The 23,119-nt window shown below is 44.8% G+C and overlaps 1 protein-coding gene across 1 annotated transcript in view; it reads left to right on the top strand.

Moving 5' to 3' along the window:
* Positions 1-2,502: 2,502 nt before the first annotated feature.
* Positions 2,503-23,119, top strand: part of UQCC2 (ubiquinol-cytochrome c reductase complex assembly factor 2) — a 64,683-nt gene continuing 44,066 nt past the window's right edge. Inside the window, exon 1 of the mRNA XM_078641252.1 lies at positions 2,503-2,686. Within this exon, the coding sequence (XP_078497378.1) occupies positions 2,549-2,686 (138 nt within the window). The 5' untranslated portion in view covers positions 2,503-2,548. The remainder of the gene's footprint in view (positions 2,687-23,119) is intronic.

The following is a 23,119-nucleotide window of genomic DNA, read 5'->3' as shown; positions in this document are numbered from 1 at the left end:
CCTCACCAACAACACTGCCGAGCTTCAGGCGGTCCGCCTTTTGGCTTTGCAAAACCGTCTTGTTCTAGACGTGCTACTAGCAGACCGTGGAGGAGCATGCCGCATCATCAGTGCCAGCTGCTGCACTTTCGTCCCTGATAATTCACCTTCAGTCTACAAGGCAATTGAACATCTTCACAGGCTGGCATCAGAGATCCATTAAGAATCAGAGACTTGGACACTTGGAAGCTGGTTTTGGGGCATATTAAAAGAATGGGGTTGGAAAATATTGATGGTCCTCTTGGTTCCAATTTTCATAATATGTGGCTGCTGTCTGGGGATACACTGCCGCCCTTGTGTTCTCTATGTTTGAACTCTTTGTGCCCTAAGACTGTGAATACTGAAATAGAACGAATTAACGCAATATATGACACAGAGATACAAAACATTATGGGGATTGAAATAGAATAGCAAGATGGCTTAAGTAATGTTCAAAGGGGTGACTGTTAGATATTAGTCGACAGACATCAACATCGCCGGCGCCATCTTGCTTAGCGAGAGACACTGTATGCGCATAAGCTGCACCCATTTTAAGCATCGCGGCCATTTCCTGCTCTGCGAGTCACCTATGATTCACCCTGACCTCGCAATCATCCCCAGCGCCCTGACTAAGCATGACCAAACGTACTGGGGTTGTAAAACCTTGTTCTCGTGACAAAGGCCCGGAGCCACTTCCCGCCCTAAACCCGTTTGTCCTTTCATCCTCCGCACACGAGTAAGCCCTTCTGATAACCCCTTGACCGCACCTGGCTGCTCCATCCGGTCCCAAGCACTAAACCAACCCTTGCGGACATAGTTTATTGCCCCCACATGGCAGGACTTGTTGTATGAACAGAAACGCCTGATCTAATCAATGGCGCGAACCCTTAGATCTGACCGATCCCACACACTTACAGATCCTGTCGGAATGTCCAGCTGCGAGATATCGATCATTTGTTAGACCCGGGTGGGGGACGATAACTGTTGGGTCTGTGTGAGAACCTGCTGGGGGCGGGAATTCAGAGAATGTTTAACCACCAATAAACTGATGTAAACGTGTATAAAAGACTGAGCAGCGGAGAAGTTGTTAGAACACCTCCCAAAGACATTCTGTGTGTCCGAATTGATGTGTTCTCCTATGGAGCAATAAACCTGTTCTTGCCTTCCAGTTCCAGCGCCTGCCTCTTTATTTTGGTAACTAATATTGACGGAAATTAAATGCGTCTTACGCCGAGCAGCTTTGTTAATCGTTAGAGAGTGGCTGCTTTTTCCACAGTCACATATGAACCTACTCACACAAAAAACAAGCTCTGAAAGACAAATTTAAAGAGTACTCGTGCATGCAGAGCGTTTGCCTTGCGGAAACGAGCAGCAAGGAGCGATTATTGCAAACAGATGGTGAAGCTGCTCGCTCCCGCAAGGCAAACGCTCTGCATGCACGAGTACTCACTGGAAACAGTGCAAAACATGCACAAGTTTCCAAGAAAGTACAGAATGATTCCAAGAGGTCATCTCCTAAGTAGCTCTGGTGCGCGGCGTAGCCGAGACCTAAAAAGGGGAGGACACCAGAAGAGAAGTTAGTTACATGCAGAGAAGTGAAGGTATAGCATGTGGCTCCCTCTTGCTGCCATGATAAAAAATAAAGACTCAAAACACTCCTCATGTTGTATCATTAGAACTGTATAGACAGGACACACTTAACTCTATGACACTCTACTCCAGAGGCACAACTAGACTCAAAATTATTTTTTGGGGGGGTGGGGGGTGGATAAGAAAAAATTTCGGGGGGGCTGAATCTTTAAGCAACATGCAGAGTGGAGCTGCAGGGGCTCTTAGAAGGGGTGAAACAACAGCAAGGCCTCATTAACATGCAAATGGTCTTTTAAAGACCTGTGAAGTACTCGGGTGCGGCTGTGTGGGTACCCGGGAAGCTGTCTCATCCCAGGCTGCCACACACCACGAGGAGAGTGGGAGGGGAGGGGGAGGCTGAAGCCCTTTGAGTCCAATGGGTGTTGCACACCTTCTCTACTCCACCACTTTACGACACTCTACTCCCTCCAAGACATGACACTCCGTGAAATTCAACTCTATGCCACACTACACCATTTTTACCCTTTATGCCAATAACTATTAGCTACGCTGAACAGCAGCCACGCTGGTGTTCAACATGGCTAAAACAAATTTGCAACACAATAGCTCTTGCAGAGGCGAGATCTATTGGATTTGCCAATATGTGAACTATGTTAAAAAAATAAATACAACTTGGGCAAGGGGGATATACAAAAGTATGCTCACATCGTAGGCGGCTCAATGACAGCAACCAATTTCACCGATGTTATCTTTCCACTCTCCAACGTGAAGTGTGCTTTTCTTCTCTGGGACAAAGTAAACCTAACTCCGCCCACCGCTGTACACGTGCATAGGTTTTAGGGAATAATGAATGACATCAAAGGGGTGGGCGGTAGGCGGAATGAATTGCTCCTCCTCAGAGCACCGGACCGGATGGAGGGATGACATCTACGTCACAAATATGGCGGCCACCAGGTATCGTCGCTTCCTGAAACTCTGCGAAGAGTGGCCACTGGATGAAACGAAACGTGGCCGGGACCTGGGGGTGTTTCTGCGACAGCGCGTGGCCCAGGCCTTCCGTGAGGGCGAGAATACTCAAGTAAGCTCACTGGAAGACCAATTTAGGAGATAATCACCCGAGCCCACTGCAACCCTGTAGCGCGTGCGCAGCAGTAGAAAAACAGCTGGGCCAATCAGCCTCTGCCTTTTCTCACTGCTTTTAAAAGTAGAATATCATTTCGCTCACGTTGAGGTGATTGAGAGGCGTGGTGTTTTAACTAGGTGACTCAGTCTGACAGTCTTATAAGTGTAGCTACCAAAGTCAGTCTGTCTTTTAATATATCAATTTGTAGTCGTGTTGCACCTCAATTGGACTACATCTGCACATCATAATAATATATCGAAGGAAGAACTACAGAAATTGAATGCAGTTTATTGATGACGTCGGGCCGTTTGTTATAGAAAAACAAAAAAATATGGATTGAATGCTTGAATACATTTTAGACAGCCGCTGCTACTGTTAACCACTTACGCTGTACTCCAGTGAAGTTTGTTGTGATCCCCTCTATGCTATAGCAGAGATTAGCAATAGGCAAATCAGTCTTCCCTTTTGCAGTAGAAGCAGGTCAGGTCCCTGTGGTGTCGCAGAGCAGGAGTGTTGACACAGACTCACTGTTACGGGGTAACGGTACAACAGTAACATACGGAACCCCCATTTTCGGGGTTCCGACCTATTGATAACTTTCACATGCCAAATCATTCTTGCAGGGTCCGTGTGGATAACCTGGACATCACCCATCTCAGTTGTTTACCCTGGTGGGAGACAATCCCCAAATGCCCCCTCCAGATTAGGACACAAACCCAGGCAGGTTTTGGGCTTGTTGGGCCTCATTGGTAAGTGGTTGCACTAATTCCTGTGAGTAAATGACCCAGCTCTGGGGGCATACCAATCATAATTGGAGTGTTTCACTTAGGATCACAAAAGATGATGGAAGACATGCTTGAATTAATCTCTGTCGCTGGTGCCCAAGGCCTCACTTTTGCCCATCATATTTTGACCACCATATAACTCCAGCCATTTGCAAATCCGTTTTAGACATGCTACCAAAAGAAACATCCAGCCTGAACTGCCAAAGCCAGTGCCCATAAATGGGAACAAAAGCAGGCCAGGTTTGGCATTTTTGGGTTTCTTCAGTAAGGCGCTGCTTGAGTCCTGTAAAACAGTGAGCATGTTACTCATGTCTGGGTAACCAGCTGCACTTAAGCCGTCTCGCATAGAAAACAAAAAAAGTGATTTGTGTAATGCATGAATTAATGCAATAGAGCTATCTGGTACTTTAACATTGATCCATATCTTCTGGGCATTATATTTCCAGCCCTAACGTGCTTCATTGCAAATCCATTGTCAGTTGTGTCAATCTACTTAGCTCAACAGCAGCATTAACCGCAAGAATTCACAAGTCTTTCAAATGAAAGTCTGGGACTGAAAATGAGCAGCGCTCAGATTCATGACTCGCAGGTGAGCAACTGAAACACTGAGTTATTCAACTCTTAAATAAAATTCCTTGTCAACTCTCTATTGGAGCTGTGAACAAAATGATGTTTATGAATGCTTTGAAATGAGAACAAATAAAAAAGTTATCTTAATGATTAAGCTTTGAGACATACTTTCATGCGTTTAAGAGTATACTGTGCCACAGTTGTAGGTGTAGAGGGACACTGTTCTGACACATAGTTGTCCACAATTCCCTTCCTCGAAAACCACGGTGTCCTGAGTTACCTGGTAGTGGTATTGGATTATTAAGTTTGCAGTTATTGATCCCTTGTACAACCCTACCTTTTGGATGGAGTCTTAGCCCCCGAAGCTGCCATCTTTGTTGATCGATTAACCAGTTGATTTATTGCCCTGTTCTGTGCACTAGACCAGTGGGGGAAGAAGATGGTGGTGGGGGACTAAGTGGTGATTGGGCATGGACAAGCACAGTTGATATTATTGTGCACAATCTATGGATATAAAAAAGTAGGCACAAGCCTGTTGATTATGAGGTTCTTCATAGGACACTACTGTCAGGTCCGGGCTTGAATTGTTTGGTCCTAAAGTGGTTACTTCGTGTCAGAGGTGTCAGTACGCAGTGGCTGGTTTTTTTTTCTCTCTCATCTCCCAAGGTTTGGGGCTCATTCTTTTTCTATTTATTAAAAATAGCTTGTTTTTGGAAAAAAAAGAAAAAGCAGCAATTATGGTGGAGGGTACCATCTGTCGAATGTTTCACATGTTGACAGGAACGGCTGTGGCAGCGGTTCCGGTCAATGTACAGAGTTTTCCACAGGGTCAGTAGACAACTCAAAATTTGGTGGATGTGATGGGCCATCACTGGCATGATCGGAGGGCACAGCCCTACATACACTTGAGGAGTAGGCTGAGTCCTCCCTCTATGCAAATGGTTGCATCCCTCCTGTTGTTGGTCTGGATCCTGGGCAGGGAAGTCGGGATGCCTGGGGACTTCAAAGGGGCAACTCTAGAAGCTTCTCCCCCTACTTCAAAGGCACAACCGGGTATAAATATTGGATCTCAGACACCAACTCCTCAGTACACTTCTAGACCTGTGAATACTCTGCCAGGAAGAACGACTGTTGTGCTGCTGAAAGGATTGCCCCTTTGCTAGACTGCTGCTCTGAAGGACTGTTGCCCTTCTGTGCTGACCTGCTGCCCTCTTGTATGGTTGAGAAGGACTGGCCCTGCATCTCTTGAACCTAGAAGCCCAGAGTGACTCTAAGGGCTAGTTGACTGGCCTCCGGATCTGAAGCCTCAAAACACAACAGGCTTCCAACCAGCTTGCACCTGGACTCTGCCATCTATGAGTCTACTTTGCCAAGTGGTGCTGCCCTAGTCCTGGCCCCTTGAAAGTGGGCCCAAGGTGCTTTCTCAGCCCTTGTGGATCCAGTGGAATTGATGCATTTCCCCTGCTGAGTGGCGTAACCCCAAGCAAAGCAGGCTTTGAAACTAAAACAGGATTTTACACTGTAATGTCAAAAAGGATGCACACAGCCCCATCCTGCATGGTATGAGAGGTTCAGAGGAGTTATCTCTGCCCTTTCTGGTCCGTCTATTCTTTGCTCCCCTCACCACCTCGTTGGTTAGGGCCTAGGAGCCATTCCCACCCCCTAGCTGCCTTTCCAGGTATCTGTCACGCAGTGCAACTCTGTCATCTATTGGTTGGTCACTACATTGCCCTTGCATTCTACAGTCCTATGCTCCAAAATTTTCAAGTACCCAAAACACCACTCCATTTACAGACCTCAATTGATTGTTTTTTCATAGGTATACAGTTAAGTCACCAAATCGTCTATCCTCAAAAATAGTCCACAAACACTAATCTGATAAGTGCATTATGATGCAGGGGCTAAATGATCAACTTCAAAATGCATTTCTCTTTCCTACATATGTAGTTTATTTCGAAACGTAAGAAAAATGTATCATAGCGATTGGTATGAACAACAATCTTGAAACGGTCAATGTCAGCTAATTATTTTGTGGCTCATTGAATAGATGGCACAGATTCTGTGACTGCTGTATATTACTGATCTTGATGTTCATCTTATTGAGAAAGGACCGGATATGTCACTTGAAAAAGCTTATACCCATTTTACTATATGCTGTGTGTTCTATATGTTGACGACAAAGTGCTTCTATCCCAAACTGCTGATGGTCTAAAAAGATTTGACACTTTTTTGTTTTCTTTATGGAACAAATGAATTTGGGAACCAAGGTTGAAAATATTCACCATAGTGTCTGGTCCTAAAATCTTAAGGACACATACTGCTCAATTAAAGGAAAGTTTATTGAGAGGGACATAGGGGTGTCTTTTGACTCTGCCATCACGTGAGTTTCTTCCTAATCTATGAGGAAGCAACTTTTTGCACAGTCCATTGGATTTTTATTTTATCTGGCAGCTAACATTAGAAACAAAACAATTGCCCAACTTAAGTACATTTTTAATAGAAAATGTTTGCCTGTTTTGACATGTTTCTGGACATTGGAGTTACAATGATGTGAGTAGCTTACAGGGCGAAGAAAATAATATGTATTTGCGCCTCTTGGGCATACATCACATGAAGCGCTGTGACTAGGTCATGGGTACTCGTAAACACTTCCCCCGGGGGCTGCAAAGTACTGCCTGTGGAATGCCCGAGGCTCAGGGTAATTAAAGGTGGGCATAGGGCCACATGAAGCCAATGCATGTTGTAGACCACAAATCAAAACTTCACATAACTACTGGCTGCCCCAACGCTCTATTCTCATGCACCAAAAATTTAAGTAAAACTATTAACTTTTAATGGAAAACAAGAGAGGGAAAGAGATACTCATCTGGTGGCTGAATTGCAAAGTGTGAAACCAGAAAACGTGGTATGCGTCCTGCCACCCAACTTGATGAAATTGCGTGATCTTAGGCAATTGTCAATTTCACTTTGCCTTTATTTCTTCACTACCACATATTTGAGCCCCTTAAAATATACAAGTTTAAGATGTGTGCTATACAAAACCTTCACTAGTGTTTTATTTAGTAAACTATAATGTTGTTCAAACTATACAATTAACAAGACTACACACAAGGTGCACTTGACAAATGACTTGCCTCTTGGTTCACTAATGACATTGTTTTCAGAATGGGGCGGCATGAATGTTTCCAAGATCATATTTGAAAACTATCACTGGTAATAAATGCCTCTTGATTCAGTGATACAATCTGATCTACTATGGTAAAACGCTTATGCGTGTTAATAAGATACACTTTTTTTAAAAAGTTTGCAGACTTCATCATGTTTTTACATGTTTAGTGCAAGATGTCTTTAAAACTAAAGGTGTTCCTAAAGATAAGTTGTCTAGGATACTTTATTTTCTTCTTTACATTTACTTAATGTGTAAATTAGGTTTGCCCATTTGTTTCAAAGCTTTCTGAATGTTCCTGCTTTGTCAAGTTATCAGCAGCCAAGTGCCGCTGTTCTCCAGAGGGCTGCTAGTAAAAGTCTATTGGTGCCTTTTGGTTTTATGGAATTCATTATGGTGCATCTAATTGCATCTTTAAATAAAGCAAAAATACAAGACCATTAGGCTTGTGGCCATGGGCTGGAGCTTCCACAGATTGCATACCTAAAGTCTGGTACTGAGAAATTGGGTAGGCCTGCTGTGTTTACTGAGCCATCTGAAATGACACCTATAGACAAAAGATGGTTTAAAGCGTCTTTCTTGAAAACAAGGATCCAAGAAGGGAATGAGGATGAACTAAAAAAAACTCTAATAAAGAGTATTTTATGACTCAAGCCTGTCCACATTCGGAACAACAGCTAGACTTGGGTTTACATTCTTGGGAATGCTCGCTCCTCACTTGGTTTAGATTTGTATGCATAAGATGGCAACTCTGTTTCTCCTTGGGACAATACGACAAAACAGTAACAATTTGCAATTGCCATGTAACAAAACCTCATCTCGGACTCTTCTTCACTTGGTGTTTGCTCTGCAAAATGTATGGCGTGTATTCACAATTTTATTCCTGATTTTATAAAGGAACTGGGTTGTATTAAATCCAGACCAACATTGTGGTTAAATACTTTATTGCGTTATTAATAAAAATCATTGCAATCAAAACACTTCACAATCATGTAATATATAAAACAGGGGAACTCAATACATCAAATATTATTAATAATTGGACCAATGCATTCATAAATATCCTATTAAACAAAATATAGACCGGATCATACAATAAGAACTGATTCCAAAGAGAAACTCATTAATTTTTAAAAATGTCAATGATTATTATAGCAAGATATCGCACATATTAAAGTGCCAGCATGCATAAATGGTTAATCCATAGCTCAATGATAAAGTGCATCAATTTTGTTAGACCCAGGATTATTTTTAAAGAAAGATTCCACAAATACTATAACAAGATATCACACCTCATTGTTGTTAAAGTGCCAAAGTGTCATTTGTTAAAATTTCATGATAACAGGACACTAGTAAAGTGTAACAAGTATATCCATCCCGAAATAGGTATAGTAGGTTCTGTTTGTACTACTAGGTGTCTGACTGAATTTAGTTCATCTCAAACCGGCGATACCAAACACTTTTCAGCTGCATTTAAAAATGTAATTAACTGACATAACAACAGAACTCCCCAGATAAGGACCTAACAAGTGCCTGACTTGCAGATCTTAAAAAAAAGGTGTTTTAAATAAAGACGCCGTTATTGGAATTCTTGGACTTGGCCCGGGGGGGGGGGGGGGTGTTGCTCAAATGCTTTGCACATTGCTTATGAGATGAGCTTGACTGCTCATGCCAAGCTGCCAAGGGGGTGAGCAGGGTTTATCCTCAGTGTGTAACTCCCTGGCCCTGACTAGAGTGGTGGTTTCTGCCTGGCCTTGGCACAAGTCTTAGTCAACCAGAAATCCCATTTCTAACAGTAATCCATTTACCGGCAACTTGCACAATTGTCTTTTACTCACTGTATAATGTGTTTTTAAGTAAATACAGCCACCCACCTCCTTTCACGCATCCAACCCCCTCAGCAGAAGGATACACCACACCCCGAAACAGCTAGTGGGCCACAGAAACTATGGCTTCTCGAAGAAATCCCGATCATAGATTTCACTACCCTGGATAACATTTTTCGGGGAAATCAAATCAGGATCTCCTAGCGACCCAGCGCCCGCACACATGCTAAAGAAAGTCAAGGAAACTATCCTCCCAGTACTCCTGGAAATGCTCAACCTTTCCCTGACCACTTCTACAGTACCGGTAAGGTGGAAACATGCAATGGTGAAAGCACTTATGCAAAAAAATATCTGAATCCAGATAACTTGGGGAACTATAGACCGGTTTCACTCCTTCCATTCGTCAGAAAGATACTAGAGAAACACGTGAACAAAAATACTGTCCCACTATCTGGAATCACAAGACATTCTGCACAGATCACAGACAGGCTTCCGACCTAACCATGGGACGGAAACAGCACTCCTAACGGTAATGAAGGAAGCTAGGAAAGTGCTGGATCTTGGAGGAACAGTGGCAGTTATCCTGCTATATCTTACGGCCGCTTTTGATACGGTAAACCACAGGATCCTATTAGACAGACTCATAGAGATAGGAGTCGTAGGAAAGGCCTTAGCATGGTTGAAGTCATTCCTATCAGATAGAACGTTCCAAGTGTTCGAAGGCAGGTACGCATCAAGAGAGATTCCACTTACCTGCGGGGTTCCGCAGGGTTCATCTCTAAGCCCCACCCTTTTTAAAGTGTACCCAAAACCACTGGCCGAGATAGTACAGCCTTATGGAGTCAGAATAGTTCCATACGCTGACGACACCCAACTGGTAGTAGCCCTAGCACACCCTAAGGATAACCCCATTGACCTTAAGTCCTGCCTGGAGCAGGTAGCCACTTGGATGGACCAATCGTTCCTCAAACTCAATGGGGACAAAACGGAGCTAATGATACTCGGAAATAAAGCCGAAACACATTCAAGCATAAGTTGGCCAAGCTGCCTCGGTCCCCCCCCCAAGCCTAAAGAGAAGATTAAAAGCTTAAGAATCTGGCTTGACAGCTCGCTCAAGCTTGATTATCAAGCGGTTCTAGAAGCAGCCGCATGCTTTGGCATCCTAAGACAACTAAGAAAGATTCTACCACTTCTCCCGGATACTGTGCGCAGAACCATGGTACAATCCCTGATTCTCCCCCAGCTGGACTATTGTAATTCACTCTACCTAGGAACTCCTAAAACCACGATTAGGAAGCTCCTGATAGTGCAGAACTCCGCAGCCAGACTACTTCACAATATTCCAGGAAAACAATCTGCGAAACCAGCATTAATAGCTCTACACGGGCTGCCCATAGCAGAACGCGTTAAATTCAAAGCACTATGACAAGACGCTCTGGAATACAGGCCCTAAAATAAATCATGCCCTCCTACGTTTTCACCGACCCTCACGTAACCTTAGATCTGCCAATCTTTTCCAATCCAGTGTTCCTAAAACGAGGAGAGCAAGAGCAGGCAAACGCATGTTCTCGCACAATGCCTCCATCCGATGGAACTCTCACCCGACCAAGCTCCGATCCATTCCTGACCATCTAACGTTCAGGAAACAACTAAAAACATGGCTATTCCAGAACACACATTAAAGTCTCCTTTCTTGTCCGTTTGCTTGAGAGCGCTGGGATGCCTATGGGTAGCCAAGCGCTCAACAAGAATTAAATAATAATAATAATGACACACACATACTAAATCGACTAATGATTCTTGTGACCATCCACATAATCTGCAGCTAGTACCCTCCCATTGCTCAATCCAGGGCTGCCTATACTCTTTTTTCAGATTGTATTCCCATTCGTAGATTTAAGAAACCATTTTTTTATATTGGCAGAGAAATATGCCATCAAATAGGGCTGAATTAGTAACGACTGATGTGAATTAATCACATACCAAGCATGCTTTTTCTCTGCTAATGTGGTTTGATTCAATTTTAATTCGTTTTTTTGTACGTAACTTTTAATTAGACGGTGTGAATTCCTGAAGGGCTACTTGCAGACTAATATCCCTTAAAATGTTAAAATATGGGATCTCCATTTTACAGTATGGATGGTCTTATTTATATCAATGCAGTAGTAATTTCCCAGGGAGGCAGGGGCAGCAGAAAACATAGAGTACATACATTTAAAAAATACTCCAGCTGACACCACAGTCAGAGACCGAACTCAAATCTAACTCTTGCTTGCCCTACTGTCTCGGGAACCCAAAAATGGTTTTAAAAGCCTTGACCAGCAATAAATCTAAAAGTTTTACATCTTTTCCCCCTGGTAATGGGAGAACCATATCAAAGAGTTGGTTCTAACTTAGCTTTCATGACTTTAAGAATATAATCAGAAGATTGACAATTCAACAATTTTTTTAAAAACTTTTAAAAGTATGAATTAAAACCACTGTTTTTGCTCTTAGTTCTTTAAAATGAAATTTAAAAGAAACACTGTTATCAAACACCACTCCTCAATGTCTGTATGTTTTAACAACTTCAATTGGTGCTGCTCTAGCTCTCCATGTATCAAACGTTTGTTTGGTAAGTCCAATTTACATGGTTTTAGTCTTTTTATCATTCAATTCGAGTCTATATAAACATCAAAAGCATTTATGAGTCGTTGGAGAGCGATAGGTGTGTGGTTGAGAAGGGTAGTATCATCTGCATATTGGAGTTAGCTAATTTGCACTTCCCCCCCAACCTTGGCACATGAGCATTTACAGAGTCTAAATGCTGAGCAAGATCTGCTAAAAATAAGTTAAAAAGCCTAGGAGGAAGGACACACCCCTGCTTTAGGCCAATATATGTACTAGTTTTCTTTGTTAATGATCTACCATCACCCAATTTAACTTGGACCCAGGTATCCAGATCCAAAAGAATAATGTCCCTGAACAATTTGCCTGGGATTCCACAGCCTAGTAATTTTTTCCATAACAGATTTTGTGGCACTGAGTCAAAAGCTGCCTTTAAATCAATAAAGACTATTAATACATTTTTAGGTCTCGCCTGTCAATGCGCATGCGCATTGAGCAGAGCGAGACTATAGGGCTTTAAACAAAGTTTACCTAACTGCGGCGATTTGGTGCTGTGCCCGTGGCTTTTAGGTCAATGCGCTTGCTCATTGACCTAAAATGCGCGTGCACATCACCAAATCGCCGTCTGTTCCCTCAGCCGCATTCCTCCCACACCTTTTGAAGTGAAGCTTAGCTTCACTTCAAAGGCCCCGGCTGCTTCACACCCACATGCCGCTCTACCCGCTCCGCCCCCTCCCCTGCCCGCCGTGTCGCATTTCTCCTCCCCCCTCCCCTTCTCTGCCTTCTCTCCGTCTTGCTTTTTTTTTTTTTACCCGCTCCGCCCCCTCCCCTGCCCGCCGTGTCGCATTTCTCCTCCCCCCCCTCCCCACAGCAATGCCCTCCGCCGTCTCCCGTGTTTCTTTTGACTCGTTTTCGTTAGGGTTGGTGCTGTCTTTTCCTGCTGCTTCACACCACCTTTTGCAACAATACTTGTGTCTTGATTTGGGATTTTATCTTTTTACACCGAGTTGCAATAGGTTCGTGGTGAATTCACATGTTATATTGTTCAGCAAAGTGGATTATTATTATTCCAATCTGTAAAGTTGCAAAACAACCCCCAGTAAGAAACGTGAAACTGTAACTCGGGTCAAGAACTGCATCTCCGTCATTACCGCATGCGTTCATGCTTCACCGTGTCACTGATTAAGGTAAATCAGCAGTTAGTTGTATCTTTGAATTTGGAGCAAAATGTCATTGGCAAACCTCCTATTTTTTTTTATTAGACTGCATCATCTAAAGAGCTCCTATGCAGAGCGAATAATCATGTTATGCCGCCTCTCCCGATACTAATTTACTGGAAGTTTCTACTAGACAGCTTTGACTATCTATCCCAGCTGATACAATGTCAATCAGAAAAGTGAGCGAGTCAAGGATTTTAATCATAACTATTTTTATAACCCTTTTAACAAGACACGGTTTTATGGGCAACTCAACATTTCATATAAAAAATAGGAGATTAAATTCCTGCTGCTTCACACCCTCATCGTCTACACACACACCTATAAGCATTCCTCCAAGTTGTCTCTCTCTTCAATCATGTGTGTTGTATCCTGCACGAGCGCCGCGTCAGCTGTGACCCCGCTCTGTTCATGTGGACGCTGTGAATGTCCCTGCGTGTGCGCTCCACTCGTGTCTTTCTATGCAGGCTGCCTTCTGCTGTGTGCATGCGTCTGCTGTACTCGCAGACTGTATGGGTGCCTATTTGTGACTATGCCCGCAGGCGTGCGCCATGTTTTGTATACTCTAAGTGTGTGTTCTCTAAAGGAATGCATTTACTGTTGTAGGCACAGTTTGTGTGTACATTCACTTCGTCATCTGCTATGTAGGTATACCTTATGCACGCTGTGTGCGTGAGCCTTCTGCGATTGCCGTACGTGCAGCCTCCTGTGTGTGTTTGCGCCGTCTGCTCTGTCTGTCTCACCCTCAACCCCTCACCCTCACTCACCCTCAACCCCTCACCCTCACTCACCCTCAACCCCTCACCCTCACTCACCCTCACTCACCCTCACCCTCACCCTCCCTCAACCCCTCACCCTCACTCACCCTCACCCTCAACCCCTCACTCACCCTCACTCACCCTCACCCTCACTCACCCTCCACCCCTCACCCTCACTCACCCTCACTCACCCTCACCCTCACTCACCCTCACTCACCCTCACCCTCACTCACCCTCAACCCCTAACCCTCAACCCCTCACCCTCAACCCCTCACCCTCACTCACTCACCCTCACTCACCCTCACCCACCCTCACCCTCACTCACCCTCAACCTCACTCACCCTCACCCTCAACCCTCACCCTCACTCACCCTCACCCTCACTCACCCTCACCCTCACTCACCCTCACTCACCCTCAACCCCTCACCCTCACTCACCCTCAAACCCTCACTCACCCTCACCCTCACTCACCCTCAACCCCTCACCCTCAACCCCTCACCCTCACTCACCCTCAACCCCTCACCCTCAACCCCTCACCCTCAACCCCTCACCCTCAACCCCTCACCCTCAACCCCTCACCCTCAACCCCTCACCCTCAACCCCTCACCCTCAACCCCTCACCCTCAACCCCTCACCCTCAACCCCTCACCCTCAACCCCTCACCCTCAACCCCTCACCCTCAACCCCTCAACCCCTCACCCTCACTCACCCTCACTCACCCTCACTCACCCTCACTCACCCTCACTCACCCTCACTCACCCTCACTCACCCTCACTCACCCTCACTCACCCTCACTCACCCTCACTCACCCTCACTCACCCTCACTCACCCTCACTCACCCTCACCCTCACTCTCACTCACCCTCACTCACCCTCACCCTCACTCTCACCCACCCTCACTCACCCTCAACCCCTCACCCTCAACCCCTCACCCTCACTCACCCTCAACCCCTCACCCTCAACCCCTCACTCACCCTCACTCACCCTCACTCTCACTCACCCTCACTCACCCTCAACCCCTCACCCTCACTCACCCTCAACCCCTCACCCTCAACCCCTCACTCACCCTCACTCACCCTCACTCTCACTCACCCTCACTCACCCTCAACCCCTCACCCTCACTCACCCTCAACCCCTCACCCTCAACCCCTCACTCACCCTCACTCACCCTCACTCACCCTCACTCTCACTCACCCTCACTCACCCTCAACCCCTCACCCTCACTCACCCTCAACCCCTCACCCTCACTCACCCTCAACCCCTCACCCTCACTCACCCTCACTCACCCTCAACCCCTCACCCTCACCCTCACTCACCCTCACTCATCCTCAACCCCTCACTCACCCTCACCCTCACTCACCCTCACCCTCACTCACCCTCACCCTCACTCACCCTCACTCACCCTCACCCTCACTCACCCTCACTCACCCTCACCCTCACTCACCCTCACTCACCCTCACTCACCCTCACTCACCCTCACTCACCCTCACTCACCCTCACCCTCACCCACCCTCACCCTCACCCACCCTCACCCTCACCCACCCTCACTCACCCACCCTCACCCACCCTCACCCACCCTCACCCACCCTCACCCACCCTCACCCACCCTCACCCACCCTCACCCACCCTCACTCTCAACCCCTCACCCTCACTCACCCTCAACCCCTCACCCTCAACCCCCACTCACCCTCAACCCCCACTCACCCTCAACCCCCACTCACCCTCAACCCCCACTCACCCTCACCCCCCACTCACCCTCAACCCCCCACTCACCCTCAACCCCTCACTCACCCTCAACCCCTCACTCACCCTCAACCCCTCACTCACCCTCACTCACCCTCAACCCCTCACCCTCACTCACTCACCCTCACCCTCACTCACCCTCACCCTCACTCACCCTCACCCTCACTCACCCTCACTCACCCTCACCCTCACCCTCACTCACCCTCACTCACCCTCACTCACCCTCACTCACCCTCACTCACCCTCACTCACCCTCACTCACCCTCACTCACCCTCACTCACCCTCACTCACCCTCACTCACCCTCACTCACCCTCAACCCCTCGCCCTCACTCACCCTCACCCTCAACCCCTCGCCCTCACTCACCCTCAACCCCTCACCCACCCTCAACCCCTCACCCTCACCCTCACTCACCCTCACCCTCACTCACCCTCAACCCCTCACCCTCACTCACCCTCACTCACCCTCAACCCCTCACCCTCAACCCCTCACCCTCAACCCCTCACCCTCACTCACCCTCACCCTCACTCACCCTCAACCCCTCACCCTCACTCACCCTCAACCCCTCACTCACCCTCACAACACATATTGTGTTACAATAGGTGTCACATTTGCGAAAGATAAAACTATTGCCATTGTAAGTAACAAAGCTATTAATTTCGCTATTTTCAAAACAAGCACATAAATAAAAAATGTGTCCTTTACAATACCAATAGCTCAAACTTTCCTAATGCGAGACCTATTGCATTGCTGTGCTTCTCTCCCCTGCTGCACTCTCCTGCTTTCTAGAGATGTGGCCTAACGACCAGAGCTGCCATCTAAGTGACGTAAATACAAAACATGTTGCATTCCAAATGCTATAGGTGTCACATTCGCGAAAGTTATAACTATTGGCATTGTACATGACAAAGCCATCAATTTAGCAATTTTAAAAACCAACAAATAAAATATGTCATTTTACAAGACAAATAACTACAACTTTTCTAATGCGAGACCTATTGCATTTCCAATGCTTGTTGTTATTTTGAGACCGCTTTCTCTGCAAGTAGAGTTAGTGTCAATAGGTTTGTAGTGGTAGTTTGGCCCTTCCGAAATCTAGTTTGGTTAAACGGGATGATGCTCAGACCATTTTTCCAATTCTAATAATATACATGAAGCAAAAACCTTTGCATCAACATCCGGTAATGAGATTAAACAATAATTAGCGGGATTGTCAACCATACCTCTTTTATAGACAGGCTGCAAGATTGTGCCCTCAGGCACGGTTTCCAATGTCAATATATCTTAAACAAATTGGACAGAATGTCGGCCCAGTTGTCCAAACTTGCACGAAACAAGGCATTGGGCACCATTAGGACCTGGTGTTCCATTTGTGCGAAGCCCACGTAACGAAATAACTAATTGATTACTACTTACACTTTCTAGCAAATTATTCATATCGAGGCTTGAATCACTAATTTTAACAGGAGTAGTCATCCCCTTACATATGTCACTCTCCATATTGATTGTTGATGTACTTTTTCAATGTAACCACTACACACATCTTGTTTTGCCTCTTGACTCACCGTAGCATACTATTTTGAAATTAAAGTTACCCAGTCAGACTCAGAGACATTTACACAAAATGCCCTATTGCCCCCCTTTCAAGCTTATTTATTAATTATTCAGAAACTTTTTGCATCATTCCGTTTGGAGGCGCATAATAGACTATTCCAAAGTTCTGCTTGACAATTGAGTTTACCCTTCCAAACTTCACATTTGTATGCTTTTCTAAGCTCCTTCATATTTTCTTTATAAGCAGAGTTGGAATGTTGAAATCTATGGACATACACCTCCCGCACATCTCATTAAGGGACTTTTTTAACCTAAATAGCTTGAGGGAAAACCATTGGTTTGTAGATGTTTGTTTCCTATGTTTAATGGCAAAGGTCTCTACCAAAGATGTAATTATGAAGTTCCATTTGTCGATCATATTAACGTTCCCCCGATCACATTGATCTACTTCTTTTATCATTTTTTCTTCTTTGTCCATATGCCAACTTAGCCTCTTCAGATTATATGAGGAGTGGGCCACATTGGGAAGTTCTATATATCTAGTGTTACATTTTACTAATGAATTAAGGGCCACCATCTGAGGATTATGAGCACTTTCAAGCCGGGGAATTACTGCACATTCAGACACTTTTGTTTTTAAATTGTCTGAGATAATGTATAATCAATTATTGATCCTTGATTTTAATTTTTGAATGATGGGGTGAGCCTAGATTTTTCATTTAACAAACTAAACCCCGCCTGGGAAATTATATCACGGCATTCTTTTTCAGTTCCCTTAATCTTATTTACTGAAACGGAATAAGATGTAGATTAAATTCGCCAGAAACTTTAAGGCCTGCTTCTGAGTGCTTAATAATTAATGAACCAAGAACATCTCGTAGAACATACAGCTGCATGATTTTATTTTTCTTAGCTCTGAAATATACATTGAGTATGATTAAACTAAATTCAGTAGTGTATAAATCTAGTCACTGTAGCCAGTCCAGGTCAAGATCAACCACTTCCACTATTATGTTTAAATCACTCGCTATATAGCATGAGAGCCCACACTTTGCATGACCCATTTTATTTGTTCGTACTGCCTGGAGACTATACTCAAAGCCAAGTAAGGGGGTAATTTGCTCACTCCACGTTTCTTGTAATAATAAAATTGTAAAGATATTTAGAAATGATAATGTTTCGTAGTCCGACAATAAATGCGTCAATCCAGGGACATTCCAAGAACATATTCGTAATTGCACAACATTATCATCAATATCTTAAAAACTTTCAATATTCATCTCCTCTATGTACATTCGCAAGGGTAGCTGGTAACCAGGACCAGTCTTCTTTTCTAACATTATTTTTTGGCAACCACTCACAAATTCTGCTCTCCGAGTGCAAATTGGTAATCGGAAAACCTGAACTGCAAGCTTGGGTAGCTGATGCTCCTTTCGCTCCTCTAAATACTGGATTTGGCTTATAGCTTTCCACCTTTATTCTCTCCTTATCTACCTTGGGGGCCAATACCTCTAGCATCGGGTAAGTAATCTAAAGGGATCCACTTCTCCATCTTAATACCAAATTCCAGAAAATAACAACTTAATCTAAATTTGTATTCACAATTTCATTTGGCCATCCAAGTTGTAATAGTAGACTCGCAGGACGCGATTGTTTGATCTTGACCGATGCTAAATCTGAGGTTTTGATACATGCTAAATACGGGATAGTTGATAGTATTTTGAATATTACGCCCCAATTGAGGCTATCCTGGCGACTAGGGGATTCATACAAAGGGTGTAGTACCAGTTTTGTTCCCAGAGTATTTATACTATTATCCTGTATACTGCCTTGGATTCTTGATGAGAGTGATTTGCTGTCTTTATTTAAGGGGATATTTGAGGATACCTTTAAAGATGTTAGACTTTGGATGCCAATGGGCTTAATCGTTTCGTCCATACTTAGGCAATTCTGAGGGTGTCTACCTAATCTTGAGGGGTTGGCAGAATTTCCAGAGATTTATTAACGTATATAGACCCCTTTCCTTTCTTGGTCCCACCTGTTTCATGATTCTTTACTACCATTTTGTGCCTCATGTATTGAGTATTTCACTGGGCTGGATTGGCGAATATGAGGCTCCATGCCATCATGGGCAGGGTCCTGAACTGGGCATTTGTTATTGACACAATTAAAAAAAACATTCGCATAGCCAATAGATCTCCCCTTGGTGACCTTATAAGCCTTATAGCCGCACAGACATGCGATCAAAAATTATATCAGAGGTGAGAGAACTGGATGCCTTTATTCCACTGAGGTTTGGGCAATCCGGTAGAATACAGGCAGTACTAAAGGGTTATAAATTTGTGGATATGGCACTTTGAGTGGAACTATCCAAGACTTGCCGAGTTGCATCTCAGACTCCACAAACCCAGCATAGGCCTCAAAGTACTTACAGTGGTACTGGACAGCAGCAAACCAAGAATTCCACAGGGTACTGCAAGGGTCAGGTGCCATCCGTGCTTTCATCCCATGGTTCTCAGCAAGATGATACAGGTACCTTCTCTTTCTGCTACCTGCCATTTAAAAGATGCGCGAGAAGTACATAAGGAAAGCATTTAGCTCCACAAAAACTTCCTAAACGACTCTCCAATAAGATTCATTATGTGTGCCAAGCAGGTGATATGTATGGAGTTTGTATACAGATTTCTCAACACTGTGTTGTATGCCTTGAGCATGTATGCCGCGTTGTCAGTGTTAAAGGAAATAACGTTCTAAAAGGCTGTGAGCACCTTCACAACTGCTTACGCTACAGTCCCATGGTTGCACTGTGAGAGGAACACTGTGTCTGCCAGGTGGGTATGGGTCTGACGGCCATCCTGCGCAGAGACCACTGCAAATAACCCATTCAATACACACCGCCCTTCGACATCACGTGTTTCATCAAATATACCTCTGATCTTCTGACCTTACAATTGTTGTTCCAGCTCATTTTTGGCTTCTATATATCTCTATGGGAGATAACTTTCCTGAAGCTGATGACTTCCAGGTATCGGTCCACCATTCCATACTTTCTCGTGTATAAATTTGCGCAACACAGGGTGGTTGGGTTTGCTCACGGAATGTTCAGCGCTGTGCAGACATTGACCCACTTACTTATAATTTCATGATTTGAAGCACCGGCAGCTGTACTCTTTGTGAAAAGCGAGTTCACCGAAAAGAGCTGAAGAAAAAGAGAAACGCCTACTTCAGGAAAATAAAACACTCAAAATCAGACTTCTTCAGCCTCCAACTCAACCAAGCAAAAAACCGCCCTAGAAAACTGTTTGAGCTAATCAGAACACAATCCAAGGAACAACCCCAACCGCTCAACACTAGGCATGAGGCACCCTCCTGTGAAGACTTCGCTGCTTTCTTCATCCAAAAAACTGACAAAATAAAAAGCGATCTCCTCATTGACGCAAGCCTCTACTCCAAACCCCAATGCCTAGCACCCACTGAACCAAAAAACAATGCTACATGGGCAACCTTCGGCACATACTCGGAAGAAGAAATCGGCAAACTGCTCAGCACCCTGAAACCATCCAATCACCTCACGGACCCCCTCCCTGCCTCCGCAGTAAAAGACTTTACCCCTTTGCTTCTCCCTCTCTGGACTAAAATTATCAACAGCTCTCTCCAACAAGGAAGCATACCTGACTCCCTCAAAGTTGGTCAGGTCACACCTCTACTAAAGAAACCTACAGCTGACCCCTCTGATCTCAACAATTACCGGCCCATCACCAATATTCCTACTCTCGCCAAACTGTTGGAAAAATGCGCACAACTACAATTGACTAAACACATTGAGCAATTTGATCTCCTCAACACCCACCAGTCAGGCTTCCGAGCAGGACACAGCACAGAAACTGCTATGACTCACATAATTGACGACGCACTTCAAATACTAGACCAAAACGACACCTGCCTCCTCATCCTTCTGGATCTCTCTTCAGCATTCGACACCGTTAAACATGAGAATCTACTAGAACTACTAAACACAAGAATGGGTTTATCTGGAACTGTTCTCAAGTGGTTCACTTCCTTTCTTCACAACAGGTCGCAGAAATTCAAGAGCAACAACCTGATGTCCTCGCCAATACCTGTAACGCTAGGCGTCCCCCAAGGATCCTCTCTATCCCCAACTTTGTTCAACCTAGTCATGGAACCTCTCACCTCCTTGCTACATGCATCCAACGTAAACTTTCACATGTACGCCGATGACACTCAGCTATATCTCAAGCTACAATCCCCCAAAGACATCTTGCGTCTGAACTCAACGATCAGAAGCACCCAATCTTGGCTGGCTGACAACCACCTCAAACTCAACGCTATGAAGACTGAGTTCCTTCTGATCTCACCTCCCACGAAAATATCTACCACACAAACATGGCTTAAGCACCTAACAGCACTCAATGTCCAACCGACCATAGTGGATTCAGCAAAATCCTTAGGCATAACACTTGACACCAACCTCAACATGCAGCAACATATCAGCAAGGCAACAAAGGGAGCGAAATTCCAGATCAATACTCTGAGGAAACTTAAACCCCACCTCCCAGCCAAAGACTTCCAAACAGCAGTACAAGCGCTAGTCATCCCACGTATTGAATACGGCAGCACCGCCCTCTGCGGACTCCCCCGAACTACTACCGCACCACTAAGAGCTTCTCTGAATGCTGCAGCGAGACTCATCACTGGATCAAAAAAGCATTCCCATATTACCCCTGACCTGAAATCCCTGAATTGGCTGCCTTTTGAAGCCAGAATACATCTGAAAATCGCCTGCATGACACACAAGGCGGTACACCTAAACTCACCCGGCTACCTCGCTCAGAAACTGACAATCTCTGGGGGAATTAGAAACACGAGAGGCACAAACAATCTTCTGCTGAAACCTCGAAGATTCAGGAAGGAAAAAACATACAAGCGCTCCTTCTCAGGATTGGCGCCTAGGATTTGGAACTCACTCCCTCCCGAAACCAGGCTTATCTCTTCCACTACACTCTTTAAAAAAGAAGTAAAAGCTATCCTCATGGCTAAATACACTTGATCTATTATCTCGAACTCTGTTAACACCCTGCACCGATCTGTACTACATGCTTGACCCATCTACTTATTTGTATGAGTTGTCTTATTACTCACGTGATGGGCTTTGCAGCCACCTATCTGTACTGTACTGTTTGACTTTTTGTTTGACTATGTTCCCTCATGTACCCCTCTATTTAAAGCGCTCTGATATCTGTGAAGATCTTGTTCGCGCTATATAAAACTTTGAAAATAAATAAAATTAAAATAAATCTGACGGGCACGTTTTGGTGAAGAGTGATCTGAACGCACTTCAAGTGTTTTTGGGACTGCGCACGCATATCCACTGTGTGTTTCCGGATGTGGTCCACCGCCACATTGCACACACTGCAAAACAGCACGCTATCATCAGCATGCATCACAGTACTGTACTCTCTGGCCCGATCTGCTGTGGTTATATGGGTAGGTAGATGTGATCGGTGCTTCACAGCCTTCATAGGATGCAGAAACTTCTCCATTCTGCTTTTGTTGTGCTGGCTTATTGCTCCATTGGAATCCAAAAGATATTGGCGTTGTGGCGCAGTCACATAACTCACCTACAAATATATTTGGTGTTACTGGATGTGTTTCACAGGGGAAAAAGGCATTGCAATTGTTGAATGGAAAGTTAAGGAAGCGTAGGGGAGCAATGATTAAAAATGCATGTAACTCTGAAGCACCTGCAAATGGCAAAAAAATGGAAACCCTGTTGGGACAGAACTGCAATGGGAAATGGCACTCCCCAAACCGAGTTGAGCAAATGGTGTTAAAACAGCAGGGTCAGTTGCAAAGAAAGGAGAACGTGAAACCTTTTGAAGCGAATTTACATACGTGGAGCGTTAATGCATACAGGTAGGCAGAAGTCCTGCCACATGTCTTGTTGGTTCCTTTCGGCAAGTCTAAGTCCTCTTTATGGGGGTGTGGCGCAGTCGCGTAACTTGCCTACAAATATATTTGGTGTTACTAGATGTGTTTCAAAGGGGGAAAAGGCATTACAAATGTTAAATGGAAAGTTAAGACGACGTGGAAAAGCAATGATTAAAAATGCATGTACTTCTGAAGCACCTGCAAATGGCCAAAAA

The sequence above is a fragment of the Lissotriton helveticus genome, chromosome 5_1, assembly GCF_964261635.1.
Source record: "Lissotriton helveticus chromosome 5_1, aLisHel1.1, whole genome shotgun sequence".
Taxonomy (NCBI): Eukaryota; Metazoa; Chordata; class Amphibia; order Caudata; family Salamandridae; genus Lissotriton; species Lissotriton helveticus.
This window is presented reverse-complemented; position numbering and strand designations above follow the sequence as displayed.